We start from the raw sequence: 17,665 nt of genomic DNA, 5'->3' as shown, positions 1-17,665 counted from the left end.
ATTTCATCATGATTTCTTATGAACAAAAATAAATGTTTTTAATGTTAAATAAACATATTAAGTAATTTGATGACTGAAGGAACTTGACACGTTGAATGCGGCAAAACATGCGTTACTAATCGAGTACAGTGGTAGTAGTCAGGTGACCGTGAATAAAATCCCCAACAAAATTCAAATCATCACAAGCGTTGCGTCGTTGTTTAGACTGGCCGCATTCAACGAGTCAAGTGTAAACAATGTCGGAAATAGCTCAATAACTATATCTATCGAAACGTAATTACTGTTTTGGCTAAATAATATTTTATTTATCACGTGCTTGTCTATTGTAATATTTATATTATGTTACGGTATTAAAAACAATAAGTCATACATACGAACAAGCTTCTACAAATATCAGCGGCAACCGGTGACATGTTAGTTTCGGTTTCCCGAAAAGTTTAAGTTAGTATAAGAAAAAAATAAAAACGCAAACACAACTCCCAAAGGACCGTATTATCTGTACCAGAAATAAAAACCACAATATCTTTCCGCATGCAAAAATATCTACAAAATAAAAAACGATTACTCATATCGACGTCAACATGCTGAAAACACAACCCATTATTTAAAGCAAGCGAAGCGTGCAGCGTTAACACCTGGCCATAAACTGGGCATACATTTAGCCCGGTCATACACCATCTTTAACCTATTGCAAGACACTTAACGTCTACAAATGTTATAAAAAATAAACTGCTTTTGTGTTTCATTGCGTGTCCGTGAAAGGGCTACAAGCGTGTTATTCAGAAACTGTTAATGCAAGATGCTGTAACTACACTAATTCCTTACCTGTGGTGTCATCTACATCGAACTTGAAGTAAGAGACATTCAGTAGGCCGGAGTCTTGATGCACGTACATCATATCTGGGTTGAGTCTGGTGAGATGGAGGACGTATTCCGCGAAGCTTGCTAGAGATAGTTGTAGGGTAAGCATCTTGCGGAAAGTCCAGTAGTCGGTGGGGGCCGCGAAGGTGGCCGCAGCCCATTCGCGCACCATGCCCTTCGGCACCATTGTCGCTTGTACCTGAAAGATATATGGCAAGTAATAACAACTATACAGTTTCTATTATACTCATGCATACTAGTATACCTATATATTATTTGTAAAGTTTGGATTTGCCAATTTAATTCGTTAGTGTATGCGACTACTTGCCACTAGATGTCGGTTATGTCATTTCCAATGCCTCTAGGCGACTTGAATAAAATATGACACCAGTGTTGGAAATAATATAGTTGATATGAATGAAAGCGAATAAAATAAAGTATCGACCTCTCTCAAGATGTCGCGCAGCACTTGATGCGAGGCCTGCGTGCCGCGCGCCTGCACGGCCGCCAGGCGCTCGTAGTAGCGCGCCACGGGCGCGTCGTACTCCACACCCCTATATCAATAACAAAACAACGTTTTAACGTAAAAAGTAAAAAGGATAACATTTTAAATAAATAAAAAATATATACGGACTAATCACTGCATGTAGCCTAGGCAGCTGATAGGCAACAATAGTATTCCCAAGGAGGGATGACGTCAGACAGGAGGCCGGTTGTAAAGTCACAACCTAATCTTCAAAATTTGAATGTTATTTTCATTACGCTGACACCTGGGTTTCGCTGCTTCACAACCCCTAAAGCAACTGGGTATGCAGAGATGAGTGAGTACGGCCACACTGTATAGTATAAAACAAAGTTGCCTCCGCTGTCTGTTCTTTATTTCTGATCTGCATAATAAGAAATTATTGTAAACCACGCAACTAATTTTTGTGTAGTTAAGTTATTTATACAATATATTCCCGAAGGTTTAAGTGATACCATTTATATTCACATAGCTATAACATTTTCTTCGTAAATATTCTTATCAGGGCTAAAATGAAAAACCTGTTTAAGAATTTGATTACTAATAAATAATAAAATGACGAAGAGCATTAATTAATAAAATAACAACAAATCAATCGACGACAACTCACCGATTAGCGCACTCAGTCCGATAAATATCCAAAAGCGATATAGAACTAGGATTGTCTTCAACAAGCCGCATCTGCGGGGACACGGAGACGACGCGAGGTACGGTGAAGTGCAGGAATCTGCGTGAGGTCTCCTTCTGCTTCCCCAAGTAATGGTTGAGCATCCTCAGCAGCTGCAACACGCGCTCCTCCCGCCTCGCCTCGCCGAGCCCCGAGTCGTTGACCACTAGATACGGGTAGATCTTCCCGTTGTGTCCTCGTATGTAGAGCCTACGCGCAGATGTGTTATGTTTCTGGACAATCTCAACTCGCGGCATGAAGCGCGCGATACGGACGTGGTAGTGCGTGTGTTTCGGGAGGAGAAACTCCCCGGGCAGCTCCACTTCGGCCGTTTTCAAGCTAAAGTTGGATAGGAATCTGCATTTCTCCTCGATTAGGAATGATCTGGAAGTGATAAAATACGCATTGGTCACCTGAATTGTAATTATTTAAAATGCTGTAAAAATGATTGAATAGAATATAAATTAATAAACATGAATTTAGATTTTTTTTTTAAAGTAAAAAAGTTGTCATGAAGTTAATGCATAATAAATGGGAAGTGTGAGTATAAGTTGTAATATAAAACGAAATAAGATCGAAAATGAATAATGAAATGACATGACAGGAATATATGGAATTTCACATCATAGTTGAAATAAATACAATTTACCTTACTCAAGTTATAACGCTTTGTCCGAATTTTCAAGTAGGAACTCGATCGTGTTTGCTTTTCGCAGCCGGACGCAGTCAAACATTCATTGTAACAAACGCTGTAACGTTCAGACTGCGAAAAGAAATCGCGACGGCGTTCGCCGAATTGAAAACTCGCTCAACCCATGCACTTACTTGGGCAGAACCTTAGTTTTGGCCTCCAAAATCTTGACCCATTTCCGTAGTTTCTGAATAAGGTTTTGCAGTTTCATCGCGTTGGGTTGCTTGAAGTCGAAGTCTGCGATGAACTGAGTCTTCATCTTCTGGAACACGGGGTCCTGCACGGTGGCCTGCGCGCGCCTCGCCAGGCTCTCCGATCCAGCTGAAGATAAGGCACCACTTACACTACTTGAAACACTTTCTGTAGACATACAAAATGGAGTGCTCCTGAGAGGCGACCTTCGCTAGGCAGACGTCACAATCAATATACATACATAAGTTCGGTAGACCTGGAAGTAAGCGGGTGAGTGCGCACAGCAAGCATATATAAGTAAGGAAATTTGTCCACGACGCTCGTCCAATCAGATCATCTGAGAAAATTTATAGGAAGCGGGCGTATACTAACTGTTATTTTATCCACACAATCCGTAAAAGCTAGGATGACGAAACCGGAAACCCAGAGGTAACCAGATAAACGGCCTTACGAGGAATAGATTTGACCCTTATTAGAATGTCAGCCGACAACGCGCATGTGACACCGTTGGTGTTGCAGGCTGGTCCATAGGCTGCGGTGGTCACTTCCTATCATGAGTGCTGCATGCCTGTTTGCTTGCTCAGTGCTATAAAAATTTAAGAAAACACCTCCGAAAATTTTAGCTTCATCTGATCTGCTAGAAAAGAGCTGACGGTTACCAAACCGCTGAACGTACATTTTCCAAATATATCTAAGAATTATCTTTCAAATAAAAAAACTAGATCGAAAACGGTCCAGCCGTTTGCTACGATGCTACGGACAGATATACAGATATACAAAAATACATAAAAGCCTTAAATTTACACCTCCTGTCGTCGAGGATTAAAAACATTTCTCCACATCCTTTTCAAAGTTGTTTAAAATTAAAATAAACAGAGAACGGTGAACTCACTGATCCCGATGCCGATGCCGAACGTGGAGACGACCTTCTTGATGAAGTTGAGCGTGTGCGGCGTGACGGTGGCGTCGGCGACGGCGGCCTGGTGGTGGAAGGCCACCACGTGGCACTTGGCCAGCCCCGCGCGCAGCTGGCGCAGCACCTCCTCGTACCAGTTCTCGCGGAACCATACCATCTGACAACCGATATCAATTTGGTAATGCAATTTGCAGACGATCTTCACACGGTCCCCTTTATTGTATGTTTCGCGCGTATTTATGTACAAGTGAAGTGAAGAAATCAAATGAGAGCGCTGTCTCCTGTTAGATGGAAACACTATTTGCTATTGCAATGGCAAAAATATGTAGTTCGTCTAAAATCATGTTCGTTTTCTTCACATTCTTAAGAAGTCGTTGGCGTCTCAGGAAAGATTCCGGCTGGACGTCTAAAGGTGTCCACGGCGTTCAAAGGGTTTAACAGACTGTATGTTTGTTAAGTTTATTACAATTTATTGTCAGACTTTTTGCATTCAACGCGTAACAAAAAGAACATGTCCGTGCTGCAAACTGTTGAGAAGTCGCCTTGTTGGGACCGATCTTGGATGCACCACCATCAGATCATGCCTATCATCATAACAATGCATTGTCCTAGAAATTGAAGCGACGTAAAATCATGAACCGCATCACAACCGGTCCAGCTACTGACCTGATCCACGATGCCCTCGAGCGAGGACAAGACGGTGGGGTGTATCTCCCGCTGCAGCTGCATGATCTTGGAGCAGCGACACATGGGCAGCGTCGCCTTGATGGGCCCCGTCTCTGCGCTCGAGGAGCTGGATGATGTGCTCTCCGGCAACTTTGTGCCAGTCTGGATAATAAATCAATTCTCAATTAATGTGATGGTGTTGCGTATAGTCCCCGCCCTGGAATATTCTCCTGTGGATTTCGTAGAAAGTGACTAAGGGTCACATATCCTTATCAGATGTAGCAACAATAGCAGTCCCAAGGACAAAAATCTGACAACAACCTATAATAATTATTAACAGATCGTAAAAGTAAAAAAAAAGTAGGTATGGGTCCAGTTGGATTTGCCATCCTCTAAAAAAGAGCGGTTTGGCTGCTACGATGCCACAGACAGACATACAGATACACGAACACGATAAATTTTTAACTCCTCAATTCCTGTCGTCGGGGGTTAAAAAGAAATAATAAACTGACCGCGGAAGTAGTTGGCTGTGGTATGTGCGCCGCGATGTTCTCAGCGGTCTTATGTCTCTCGCGCTGTTCGATCTTCAGCGTCAAATACAACGTCCTGATGGGGAAGTATACTGCTTGTGGGAATAGTCTGCCAACCTGGAACCGAATTACATTCATAGGTTGGAAATAAACCAAGAAGATTTAATTGAAAATAAATCGCAATAACGCAAGCCGCCTTATTTACATTTTCGAATGTACAGCGGTTATGATCTCCTGACATAATATATCTCACACCACATATATTATGTCGGGAGTGACCTTGACGTACTTGTAACTATAATTTGACAATCATTTTTCTTACCATTTCCCGTTATTTGAGTCAATTAATGAGCGCAATATGTATTTTCTCTTTATAAGTATCTATTGCCTGTCATACACAGTCTCTCCATCTCTTACTTGATCACCCAAGAGGCTCCAAGAAAAGAATTTGTTCTGTAACCATTTACCTTCACGTTCAACACGTTACTTTCACGTTAAAAAGTTAAACAAGATTATAAAGAAAAATAACTTACAGTTAAGAATAAATACTAATAAATCCCGTTTGTTGAAATCTGGTTTCAAAATGTTCAATGATGTTTCCTCTAAATTAGCACTAACAGAAAGTAATAGTCAGGAGTTGTACTGTGCCGACATAGCCAGACTGAAATCTTACATCACAGAACTTGAAGAGCGATGCTCCAATCTCATGAAGACAATTGATTCATCATTGCAGGCAGTCACCGAACATGTGATTGATATGGAGTCATTGATTGAAGACAATAGGTATATTGGAGAGAAACTTCACTCTGCAAGTAACTTATGTACCTGTGGCACGTTTAACCAGCCCGAAATCAGTGACTCCCTACCAACTCTCTCTCCATGTGAAGGTAATTTGCATAAATATACTAGGCTTGGCTGTGCTGACGCGGATGTCTCTCATAATACTTTGATATTTTCTGATAGTGTAGGGCGTAATATGGGTTACTTGTTCAACCAACACCTAGAGAATGTTACAAACTATTGTCTGCCTAATGCATCCTACACCCATATAATAGAGAGTATCATAGCGACTACCTTTAACAGAAACTCAACTATAGTACTCCTTATAGGTAACTGTAATAATTTATGTAAAAAAGATATAATTTGTGGTCTTCATAGTTTGAATACGTTAAATGTATATAAAGTTATAATTTGCGCCTTTCCATATCTTAGTTGCCAGCCTCCATCAAAGAATAAAAACATTCACTATTCTAATAATCTAATACATATTGCGACATGTTGTCATGATAGTAAATTAGTTTTCTTTGACACTAATAATTTTATTGGTGAATGTTTAATGATTAAAGATAAGAATATTTATCTCTCCAAGTTTCATAGACGGATACTTGCTACATTGGTAGCTTATACTATAAATTTTTGGACGAGTTTACATTGTAAACAAAAAACTATTTATAAGGAGACTTCTACAGAATTGCCAATATTTTGTGATGGTAACTCTGTAGATAAATTAGATTTAAACTATATAAGCAGACAACAGGAAGGTCATATGAACTGAGAATAGTACACCAAAACCTAGAAGGCCTTGCCGGCAAGGAATTAATTGTTGAATTGTTTTTAGAAAAACTTAATGTTGACATTTTATGTTTAACTGAGCATTGGATCTTAGAGAGTGATATGATGATCAGTTTAAACAACTATAATATTGTAAGCTGCTTTAAGAGAAAGTCTAAAACTAGAGGCGGTTCAGTTATTCATGTAAAAAATGGTCTACGCAGTAAAGAGCAAACAGATATAGTGAAACTTTTTCTTGAGCGCTGTGCTGAGGTATCCTGTGCTGAGCTTGAGGACCATATTATTATTTGTGTGTACAGCCCACTCATTAGTAAACTTAAAGATTTTTTAAAAGTAATGGAAGATGTTCTCATACTAGCTTCACAAAGTAAAAAAAAGTTAATTGTTTGCGGAGATTTAAACATTGACATTCTAATTGACTCCACAGAAAGTATCCAATTTCAAAATCTTTTCAAAAGTTTTGGTTTAGTAAATGCTTTTTCAGAACTAATCCGTATTACCGCCACTTCTGCCAAATGCATTGATAACTTTTTAGCAATCAAATATTATTAAATAAATCAGTTTTTTCTAAATTACCATCTGACCATTGCGGCCAATTTATAACTTTTACCAAAGAACGTCCTAGCGAGGAAATAATTACATGCAGACCAATCACCAACCATAATATTTGCAAATTTAAAAGTTCATTACAGAATAAAATGTGTTCAGTCACATATACTGGCACCAATCCTAATGAACACTATAATATTTTATTTAGTACTATTTCTGGAGTCTTCACTGATACTTTTAAACAAAAAAAAAAAGCGGCATAACAAATTAAAGTTTAATGAATGGGCTACATTAGGTATATATAAAAGCAGACAAAAAATTTTTGATTTATATGCCCAAAAACAATATAGGTTCGATACCAATTTCGTAGAATATGTTAGGAGTTATTCAAAAAATTTCAAAAACGTATGTGGGCAAGACAAATCTAATTATATTAAAAATAAAATTAATAAGGCTTCTAACAAAATGAAAGAGACTTGGAATGTTATTAATAAAGAAATTGGTAAAACAGTAGTCAAGGAAAGCATTCCAGAAATTAATTATAATAATAAAAAAACGACTTCGAAAAAAGATATAGCTGATTTATTTGAAAATTATTTTACTAACATACCTCTAGAACTCAGTTCTCATATAAATTCAAGTCCTAGTAATGCTGTATATCTAATTTTAAGTTTTCACACATAGAACCTAGTGACATCATTAAAACTTTTAAACAGCTAAAATTCTGAAGATCATTGTGTCATGAAACACTTTTGCAAAAGCTTAGTCAGCACGGTTTTGATTCTAAATCAATTGAGCTAATTGCCTCCTTACTTAAAAGATAGGTTACAAACTGTTATAAATATATATATATATATTCAAATTCAATTCAATTCATTCAAATTTTGACATTTTTAATAATGATGTAAATTCGTCCTCCTAATTTTTAATATATGTATAAGACCTATATTTGTTAATTGACGTCCTTGGAGAAAAGGCTGCGGTGAAGTTTGTTGCGCCGCTTCTTCTTTACCTGCGCTTTGGAAGCCGGCGCTTCGGAAGACTTAGTTTAAGTAATTTTTTTGACGTCAATAAGTGATGTATATCATACTAAATTTAATAAAGAATTTTGAATTTGAACATTATTTTAGTTAAACATTCGTTTTCTCGTTCATTAAATGTCCATACCAAGTCAATACATTACTCCTCACTTTTTTTCATTTACAGATGCTACCTTTAATTTCTCTGACTTAAACATTTCTTATTCTATCCAGGTATCTGTGACTATTATTGACATGAACAGACAGTTCCTAAAAATGAAGTATTAAAAAAACTGAAAAGCACTCACGTGGCTCAAAAGATTGAGTATGACATTGCCGTCGTACTGCACCAGACAAGCCAACAGCTGCGGGATCCAGGGCAACCATTGCACTGGTGGTACTCCTACAGAATACTTGTCCAACGATTCTGCTAGGCTGCTCTTTTCATCGTCGAAACTCAGCATCCATAGCACCTGAAAATTTTACAAATTATATAATATATCTGGACCCAAAATATCCGATATAAAATTTAATCAACACTAATAAGTTTTATTTTGTGATCAAATAACAGCTGCTATATACTAGTGATCGCTTCCCATCAAGTGGGCCAAACCCACTTTGCGTGCTCATTCATTTAAATAAATGACGCAAAAGCTAAAAAACAAATGAATTTACATTTATTATTAACCCGTTTTATTTACAGAGTGGACGTCAAACAGTGAAATAATAAGTTCAGACAAGCACTGGATAAGATTTAAGGAGCTGACGGGCAAAATTTAGTCATGAGTATATAAATAGTTAAAGAAGATTTACTTTTATTGATTGTTAGTTATACTTTTTTAACTATTACCTTAGCGCAATACTTCCTCGACTTGGACTCATTCTGATGGCGGCACGCGTGCAGGAAGCACGTCATAGCCGACACTCCCACATTTATCTGCCTAGGGTCTCTTATGAAAATCTGCTCCAAGTAGTCTCCCCAAAGGGCCCAGGCCTTCACCAGTGTGTCGTGCAACTGAACAGCCGCAGCGAACGCCTTATTTGCATCTTCTGAACGTCCTAATTGGGCTAACAAAAGCCCTTTGAACGCGTAGAATTCTGCAGTCATCTCCTTTGTGAAATACTTGAAGTTTGTTGATTCTATCATGTCTAAGCCCTCTTGTAACTCATCCTTCCCCTCGGTCCAGGACATTTGGATATGGCATTTGACCTGCTGTCTGATCTTTTGGAAGCAGTCCACGATGGGAACGCTCGGTATAGTGTAGATTCGGTGAAGGGAGTCAAGGCACACGCCTGATAAGTTGTGTTTTCGTGCGATTTTCGCAAAGTGTATAATCGCCTGAAAAGAGGTAATTTTATTTAAATAGTTTTTGGATTTAATTGTAGTTTCCTATAAAAAGTAATCAGTTTATTGTTTTGAACGGTCCATTTTACGAAGCCGATTCTACTTTAATAATTTATATACTTCAATGAAAACAACTACATATGCGTGATATACAGAATGCTGTACTTTGCAAGGGTATTTCTTGCACGTTTTCACAATGCAGTTAATTTTATCTCCTAGCATGATTCTAGCTGCAATTTTAAACCAAGGAGTTGGTGTTATACGAGCGAGCCTGTCCATAGCGTGAGGCTAGAGTTACCTGCGCACTAGCGTGCACGCCGAGCATGCTGGGGTGCGAGGCGTGTTCAGTCTGGTTGTCGTAGTGCGAGGCGATGAACTGGTAGTGGTGCTGGCGCCACGTGAAGATGGCGCCCCAGTGCGACAGCGGGTCGCAGACCACGGGCAGTCGGTTGCGCCACGTCTTCACTATCGCCTTCATGTCGTGGAGCGACGTCGGCCGACTGTGGAGGAGGCCCTGAGAAGGAGATAGCGTTAATTTAATTTAGCATCGTAGATATGTTTTAGAAAATCTTATTTTATTGACTTTTTTATATTTTATTAACTTAGATTTTACAATATGATTTTTTCGTAAAAACTACGTCGTCATCAACCTATGCTTTACATTTCGTTATGTCAATAAATGATACTAATATCAATCAGCCTTATGCCTTTTAGTGGTGATACATTTAAAATTTCAGGTTTGGCTGTACTCATTAATTTATGATTAATCCGTTCCGTATTGTGAATTCCATCTTCAAACACTTATATTTTCTTACGAGCCTTAATAGTACAAATATTAAGACTTTATTTATACTTTATATGAAAGTTTATGTAAAAAAACGTTGAATAAACACTAACAGTGTGTATCTGTGCAGCTTCACTCAGCTCCATGAGTTGTTGCGCGGCTCTCAGCAGCGGCAGATGCGCGTGCGACACTAGTCTCGGCAAGCGCCGCCACTCTCGCAGACACTGCGCCGCGGCGGCTTCTGCGTGACGCTCCACGCCGTTGATCTGTTGTTCGCCGCCCGCGCAGATGCAGAGATAGCCGCGGTATAGATTCACCAGCCATGCTGAGGAACAAGTCTTAAATTATAAACTTAAAAAAAAAACATTTCATTTATCTAGATATCTACAATAAGTTTGGATAATGTGCCGTAGACATTATCCAAACGGTTCCTGTAATTTTAAATATATAATGCCAGTAGATAGGATAAAAAGATGGTGGCATAGTAAGTTAATGTCAACGACAAATGCTGAGGGGGGACTATTTTGATACACAAAATTGTTATAAGATTTAATTTTTCTGTTTTTGTAATGTTCTTTTATACCAAATAAAACATTTTTCTTTCTTTCTTCATACATTTATACATTAAAACTAAGACTTACCTAGCTCCTTAGGAGAGTTGTACTCCACTTCGGCCAGCGCCTCCTTCATGGTCGGCCAGTTAGGGTTGCGCCACGAGCTCTCCAGAATCAGGAACGGGTCCCGAGCACTCCTGTTCAGCCCTAGCTCGAGAAGGGAATCCCACTGGTTCAACTCCTTGGCACACTTGAGCCAGTGTTGAGACCACAGTGTGCATTCTTTGTGCATGTTGTAAGTGGGATTCGCCGCGTAGTCCTGCTTTAGTTTAGCCATAGCGACGTCGTAGGCAGCCTGGTGTGAAAAAGACGAACGATTTTTCAATTTATTAAGATTGTCTAACGATAAATCTTTCATTAAAACCACTTCTAAAACCCAAACCTCAAGATACAACTTTTCAAATGTATAAATTTTTACTTCTTGCATTTTTACATAGAACAAAAATGTAATAAAGTCGCATCCCGAGACTTTCAGAGGGAATATCGGGATAAAAATGTGTATATGTAAGAGATAATGGTTAGGGTGGCGTATTACCTGCGCCTGCTCGAAGAAACCTTGCTGTTCGTAGGCGATTGCGACGTTGGTCTCGCGGTAGCGGGCGTGTTTCTGCCACAGTCCGGACCACATATCCTCTTCTTGTAGCAGCTCATACATATCACTAAGCGAGTCTAGTATTTCCTGTCCAAAATAAAATTGAAAATATTAAATAGCTGTAACGGCAAAATAGATAATTGAATCTACAAAGTTTTGTAAAGAAATTGTTGGATTATGCGTTAGATAGAACAGCCTGGAAACCCTCGTTTGCGGAAGGAACGGGAATACGCTCAGATGAGAGAAAAAGAAAACAGCTTGAAAAAAAATGAGGGTGACCTTTGCCCAGCTATGGGAATAAAACAGCTTAGTTAATTATAAGCATTGGAGCATAAATAGGCATTAGATTAGGAATGGAGGTCAATAATAATAATAAAAGTTCACCGTTGGTGTGGTACTCTCGACATCGTAATCGTATATCTCCGGGGCTTCCCTGAGAGCGCGGCCACTCGCTTGATCGATGGCCATTTGCTCCAGGTTGAGCGTCATCCGGTGCCATAAGTTGTGGGTTTTGCCCAGGTATTTCATCATAGGCCTGGATAATAAAGAACATTTATCGATTACTAGCGACCCGTCCCGGCCTCGCTCGGGTAAAACCGTAAGAAATTATACACCGAAACCTTCCTTAGGAATCACACAATTAATTACAAATGTCGCATTAAAATTAGTTTTTTATTTATGAACATTTATGAATAACTAAGTATACATAGGGAAAGAAAGAGGGAAGCTTCTTTGTTTTATACTATGTAGTAAAACATTCTGGAAAAGTTTTTATTTCACGTCATTGTTATACATACAGAATTGCGTATGTGAAACTGATAATAAGTTCTTTCTTTAATTGCTGTACTTTTTTTATTTAAATTTTATTATGTGCCATAAAGCAGTTTCAAACAAACATATAAACACCAGTATCACAAAGTTAAACTCACGGTTTGATGCTAATGGGCGGGTTGCACCTCGCAAGCGCTTCAATGAAAGTGTGAAGCGCGCTCAGCGGCTGGTCGCGCTGGTTCACGTGCACGCCCGAGATTATGAACGGCACCATCTCGTTCATCACCGTCTGAGAAATATACACATCAATTTACAAGAATTCGGAATAGTATTGACAATACTTTTACTGTTGAAATCCTAACTGGAGAGAAAATAATGAATTATGTAGGTATATTCATTAACTCAATAGTGTAATGTTGTTTTGCAATTCGGTATAAATATAACTAAAGACCCGACGTCAAATTTTAATCAACTACTGGATAGATATAGTTAACAATCCGGGCTACCCCCAGCTGGCGGTCGTCGAGCGCGGCCCACAGCTTGGGGAAGAGCCTCAGCCAGGAGTGGTGCGCGAGGCTGTCGTCCATGTGGCAGAGCTGGGCGGCCGCCGTCACCAGCTGCTCCGTCCTCGTCCGTCGCGCCTGCTCCAGGAACTCCCATTGCTTCAGCACCATTTGGTTCAGCAGACCTTGTCTATAGAACAATACAACCAGAGATTTTATAACGTTAAAATTTTATAAGGCGTGAAATAAATCGCAGCGTTCGATTTGTGATATTTTATTAAATTGTACGGAGCATAAGGGCCAACAAATAGGAATGCCGGAATACTTACAAGCTCTGACAATAAATACAATAGTCGCAGGGAGATGGGCACAAGGCTCCGCCCTTGTTAACCCTAATTGGGCGAGCTAATTAAGTAGACTGACAAACAAATACATATTGATGTTACTGAAAAGGCACGCATACATGTAAATGGATAAGGCCCACCTTAGCAAGTGTGCAATCACTGCAATTTTTTTTTAAATAACTTGCTTCAATATTTTCCTTTATTTCCAAGACCATCTTTATCAAAATAAATTGGATATGGTTATGAAAATACAACAAGGAATATAATAGGAACGCAAAAGATTTGAAGTTATGTACGTAAATAACACTCACCTATTTTTCACGGTCTTAGTAAGATCCTCCTTCTGATTGGAGCTAGAATCGAGGTCCATATCGAGTACGTCTTCCTTCTCAGAGTCGATTGAGATATTAAACCCATCAGACGACTCTTCCTTCACGGAGCTGTAAATGGCGAAAGATTTGCGCTCTTCGCTGTCCGCCCAGTTGATCACCGCTCCTATGTTTGGAAGTAGGTATTTGGAATTTGATAGTCTGATTTGGGTACCTGGAACAAAAATAATGCAAAACTATAGAAAAATAAATAAATACAATAAATATAGCTAAAGTTTATGTACCTATTTACATATTTCAAAAGAAAAAAGTATGAAAAATTTATAGATTGTATTTATATATCTATTCAACTAATCTTCTTCAAATTTTGCATATGTATAGTTTGAAGTACGGAGAATATATATATTCAATCAAACAATTTATCAATCAAACAATTTATTATCCTATGATCACGGATGTCGTAATTAAAAGTATGAAAGTATAATTAGAACTCACTCGACACGCATGTAACAAGCAATAACTCCAAGCACTGTTTGATCCAGAAATGTTGTCCGATATGATCCCAGTTCTGTGAGCAGATGATATAAAGCAATCGATCGAATATCCGCCGGCGCACGCTTTGGTCGTACACCTCGAAGAATTTGGCGCGAATGTGCGGCTGTTGACAACGCAGACCCGCCAGGAATGCCGGCTCCAGTTTCATTGATAGCTCTGTCATTTTTAGCTGGTCGTCCCTGAGATAGAAAAATTTAGACATATAATTCCTAGTCAAATATCATTTTTATAGATCTTCGATAAATATAAGAGCCAATTTTTATCGGTCGTGGATGGTTTACAATTTACTTGGATAATAAAACTTTCTTAACCATTCGTGCAAAGAAGAAAAAATTTATCTTTTTATGAAGACCCTCAGAAATTGTTGCAATAAAATTGAAGTAACATTGGTCACACGTCTTCTTTTTCGTCGAAACTACATTTAACAAACTTTGAAAATAAAAATAACTGTAAGTTACCTGTAGACATAGTTGATGATGTCAAGGAACTGCGCGTTGAGTTCCAAGTCGTCCGGGAACCGTTTCTCGACGTACTGCATCAACTTGGCCAGTAGTATGGATTTCTCCCGCAGCGACGGCGCCGCGGCGGCCGCCCCACGCGCCTTCACCCAGCCTTCTATCATGCGGATGATTTCTTTCAACACCTATGATACAACACCACATATAAATTGTATATTTTATTTCATATACTCTCCTGTTCTCTGAGTCTATAACGTCTTTGTGAGATATACAAAGACGATATTTTGAATTCACTGTTATATGTGTATTCACTGTTGTGAGATGTTATACAAAAGTAATGTAAAAGGCTAACTTGTCGTATTAGAATATGTTTTCAGGTTTGTTTTCAAGTTTGGCCAAATGAAGGTATGAATTAGCGAAAATCTACAAAGAGGTACTTAATCTATTTTGATAATATTAGTAAGAGATGGATAAATAGAATGATTAAACGTACAAGATATAGCTATAAAAGCTATAAAAGCAAAGTGCGCGTTTAATAGCTGTTATAAATAATTAATAATGACGAATGATTTGAATGGAGTATTCTCCATGTCCCCCATTCTTTAGTCATCGTAGAACATCACTCTTGCCTTAACTCTTCTGCTTAACTTGATATGTGTAATCCCTTCTTGGCTTTCAATACCATTTCTTAAAATATAGTAGTATAACACACAGTAACACTATTAAAGTAAAAATACCTTGGCATCGTTCGTCTTCTCGATGAGTCCAACCAAAACATTTCCAATGAAGACTTTGCGTGTTTCAACTGGCATTACCGAAACACGCGCTTTCAACAAGTCCAGTGCTAATATCTAAAACAAAGTAATCTCTTAATACACGCAGGATTGGAAGAGCCGCAGGTCTTAATTATCTTAAATTAATTATATTAAAGTTGTATTATCTTTAAAGTAGCTCAGAAAATATCAGGTTAAGATTCAGCGCGGTATAGTCTCGCGCCATTCTCTTCAGAACTCTCATTAAAAGTTGAGACGGTCAATATATGCCAGATTGAAAGACTAAGAAATGTTCATTATTCATCAATCGGAACAAGAATCATAAGGGGTTTAACGAGACCTAACTTTCATTTAAACTTACCAATAGTTCAGAAAGCGCCGCTTCAGGGTTCGGCGCGATATGGTCTCTTGCCATTCTTTGTAGAACTCTCATGAGTGGTTGCAGTAGTCTGTCAATATAAGCAGGATTGGAAGAGCAGCAGGCCTTGAGCATCATAAGGGGCCCTAATAAGGCCGATGCCCCGCCCCCGCCCGCGGCCGACTTCTCGTATGTAGCGAGGCCTTCGAACGCGTATTTGCTGACGCAAGCATACAGGGTCTCTAGTTCTTCAAACTGCAAATAGTATCACATAAAAATTATATTTTTTGAGATAGCGATTTCAAGTTTTTTTAAGTTCAGTAATCCAAACTAATCAGTTTTTAATAATTATTTTTCATATAGGTGCCAAAACGATTTTTCAGTTTTAAATAATGGCTTTTAAGTTATATGTGTATTTAACTAATTTGTTTACAGTAAATGGACACACTTCGTATGAATGAAATATAATATTAAACCTAAATATAACCAATAAATAATGCAGATTATTGTTTTAACTCACTTTCGAACTCTGCGCTGCGCCCGAAGGTTCCGTAGGGAATAGGGCTGTCAACTTCGCCAATAGATTATGCGTGAGACGCACGATCTTCGGATTGGTCGACGATACACATGCGGCCAGCCCTCTTTGCAGAGGTTTCAACGCCGCAAGTATCTGTTCCCTCCTCAACACTCCGAGTAAGAAGAATAATAACTCCAGCGCAGTGCAGGCGTTCGCGCACGCCGCCGCGTTCGAATCCGCTGACGAAAACACCTGTTGTGAAAGAGTTAGTCAATTTGCGATGATTGGTTACTCTCAACTAGTCAAATCACATACTTTATTAGAATCAAAATGTTATATGGAGCTTGTATGACATTACTGTGTTGTGACGTCACGGATTTTGGAGTCAAAAAGCATTTCTAAAGTACTTTAATGAGACCGAAAATATAGTACATTTTGTAACTGATAAAACTGATCAATTAAAGTGATATTTAACGCATTCGGTTATTTAAATACCTATATGCATTTTATTTTATACTCCGACAAGTAATTGTAATGGTTTTAAAACAGATTAGTCAATGTGTAAACATTTAATTAAAATGACAAAGCCAGTTTTGATAACCTTACACAGACACACATACATCCTCACAAACTTTTGTATTTATAAAATTAGAAGTTTTGATTAAACATATGTATATGTTTAATTTTTCTTTTGAAGTGAACATATCTCTACACCAGCGACCTCTATCGGCCAATTGAAACCCGTTAGCCCTCATATAGTCGAAGCGAACCAATCCATTGCCACTTCACATAGTTAGCTCGCGGTGCACGCAGCAGCAGCATGACGCATACGTTTAAATTTTCTTTGGAAACGAATTTCACTCTACACGAGCGCCTTTAGTGGCCAATCGAATCGCGTATCCTATGAAGCGTAGAGTGTGTGTAGCCACCTTGTCCAGCCACGCCAGCTTGGGCTCGCAGTGCTGCGGCCACACGTCGGGCTTGAGCGCGGCGCGCAGCAGCAGCACGCAGCGCTTGGACAGCAGCTCGCCCGGCGACCCGCCGCCGCCTCCGCCGCCGCCGCCGCCGCCGCCGCCCACGCCGCCCTCGTTCACCTGACACACGCCACAGGTTATAACTTACCTTTCATTATATTATGGACTATACCTGTATCGTTTTTGCGTGTTTACGAACCCTTGAAGCGTAAAAAATAAAAAATGATTAACTTTAGTTACATTTATAAACGGTGCAACAATAAGTTAATCGATTCGGCGTTTAGTAACAGCCGGCATTTATGACACGCTTAGTAAAAGTCAATGGCTGCATAAATAAATTTTGTATACTTTTTTTAAAGTTGGGATTTAATTCTATAGCCAAAACTTTTCTTCAAATATAACAAAACCATTAATTGTAGTACTAGACTAACACTGACAAGAACGATAAAAAAACACGTTCCTTCAAAATCAAATTGGATTAAAAAAAGCAATACAGTAAATTGAAAAAAAGTTAAGAAAAATTAAAAGAGTAACTGGCAGCTTAACCACAACATTGGGTTAA

At 38.8% G+C, this 17,665-nt stretch overlaps 1 protein-coding gene across 5 annotated transcripts in view; it reads right to left on the bottom strand.

Annotated features, from left to right (window-relative positions):
- The window catches only part of Nipped-A, a 34,216-nt gene that overhangs the window by 2,297 nt on the left and 14,254 nt on the right, over window positions 1-17,665 (bottom strand). For 4 of the 5 annotated variants that reach the window (XM_053749495.2, XM_053749573.2, XM_053749652.2 and 1 more), the window contains exons 24-46: window positions 17,059-17,223; window positions 16,133-16,381; window positions 15,616-15,867; window positions 15,219-15,332; window positions 14,482-14,666; window positions 13,964-14,202; window positions 13,451-13,682; window positions 12,799-12,985; window positions 12,451-12,581; window positions 11,906-12,056; window positions 11,465-11,608; window positions 10,957-11,224; window positions 10,429-10,640; window positions 9,830-10,045; window positions 9,037-9,525; window positions 8,495-8,659; window positions 5,029-5,163; window positions 4,517-4,678; window positions 3,827-4,007; window positions 2,877-3,102; window positions 1,995-2,435; window positions 1,307-1,415; window positions 826-1,060 (exon numbers count right to left, since the gene is read on the bottom strand). In XM_053749495.2, the coding sequence (XP_053605470.1) occupies window positions 826-1,060; window positions 1,307-1,415; window positions 1,995-2,435; window positions 2,877-3,102; window positions 3,827-4,007; window positions 4,517-4,678; window positions 5,029-5,163; window positions 8,495-8,659; window positions 9,037-9,525; window positions 9,830-10,045; window positions 10,429-10,640; window positions 10,957-11,224; window positions 11,465-11,608; window positions 11,906-12,056; window positions 12,451-12,581; window positions 12,799-12,985; window positions 13,451-13,682; window positions 13,964-14,202; window positions 14,482-14,666; window positions 15,219-15,332; window positions 15,616-15,867; window positions 16,133-16,381; window positions 17,059-17,223 (4,888 nt within the window). The remainder of the gene's footprint in view (window positions 1-825; window positions 1,061-1,306; window positions 1,416-1,994; window positions 2,436-2,876; window positions 3,103-3,826; window positions 4,008-4,516; window positions 4,679-5,028; window positions 5,164-8,494; window positions 8,660-9,036; window positions 9,526-9,829; window positions 10,046-10,428; window positions 10,641-10,956; window positions 11,225-11,464; window positions 11,609-11,905; window positions 12,057-12,450; window positions 12,582-12,798; window positions 12,986-13,450; window positions 13,683-13,963; window positions 14,203-14,481; window positions 14,667-15,218; window positions 15,333-15,615; window positions 15,868-16,132; window positions 16,382-17,058; window positions 17,224-17,665) is intronic. The other variant, XM_053749821.2, reaches the window with a different exon arrangement.

The sequence above is a fragment of the Plodia interpunctella genome, chromosome 1 (genome assembly GCF_027563975.2).
Source record: "Plodia interpunctella isolate USDA-ARS_2022_Savannah chromosome 1, ilPloInte3.2, whole genome shotgun sequence".
Classification (NCBI taxonomy): Eukaryota; Metazoa; Arthropoda; class Insecta; order Lepidoptera; family Pyralidae; genus Plodia; species Plodia interpunctella.
The sequence above is the reverse complement of the archived record's forward strand: the minus strand, read 5'-3'. Positions and strand labels throughout refer to the sequence as shown.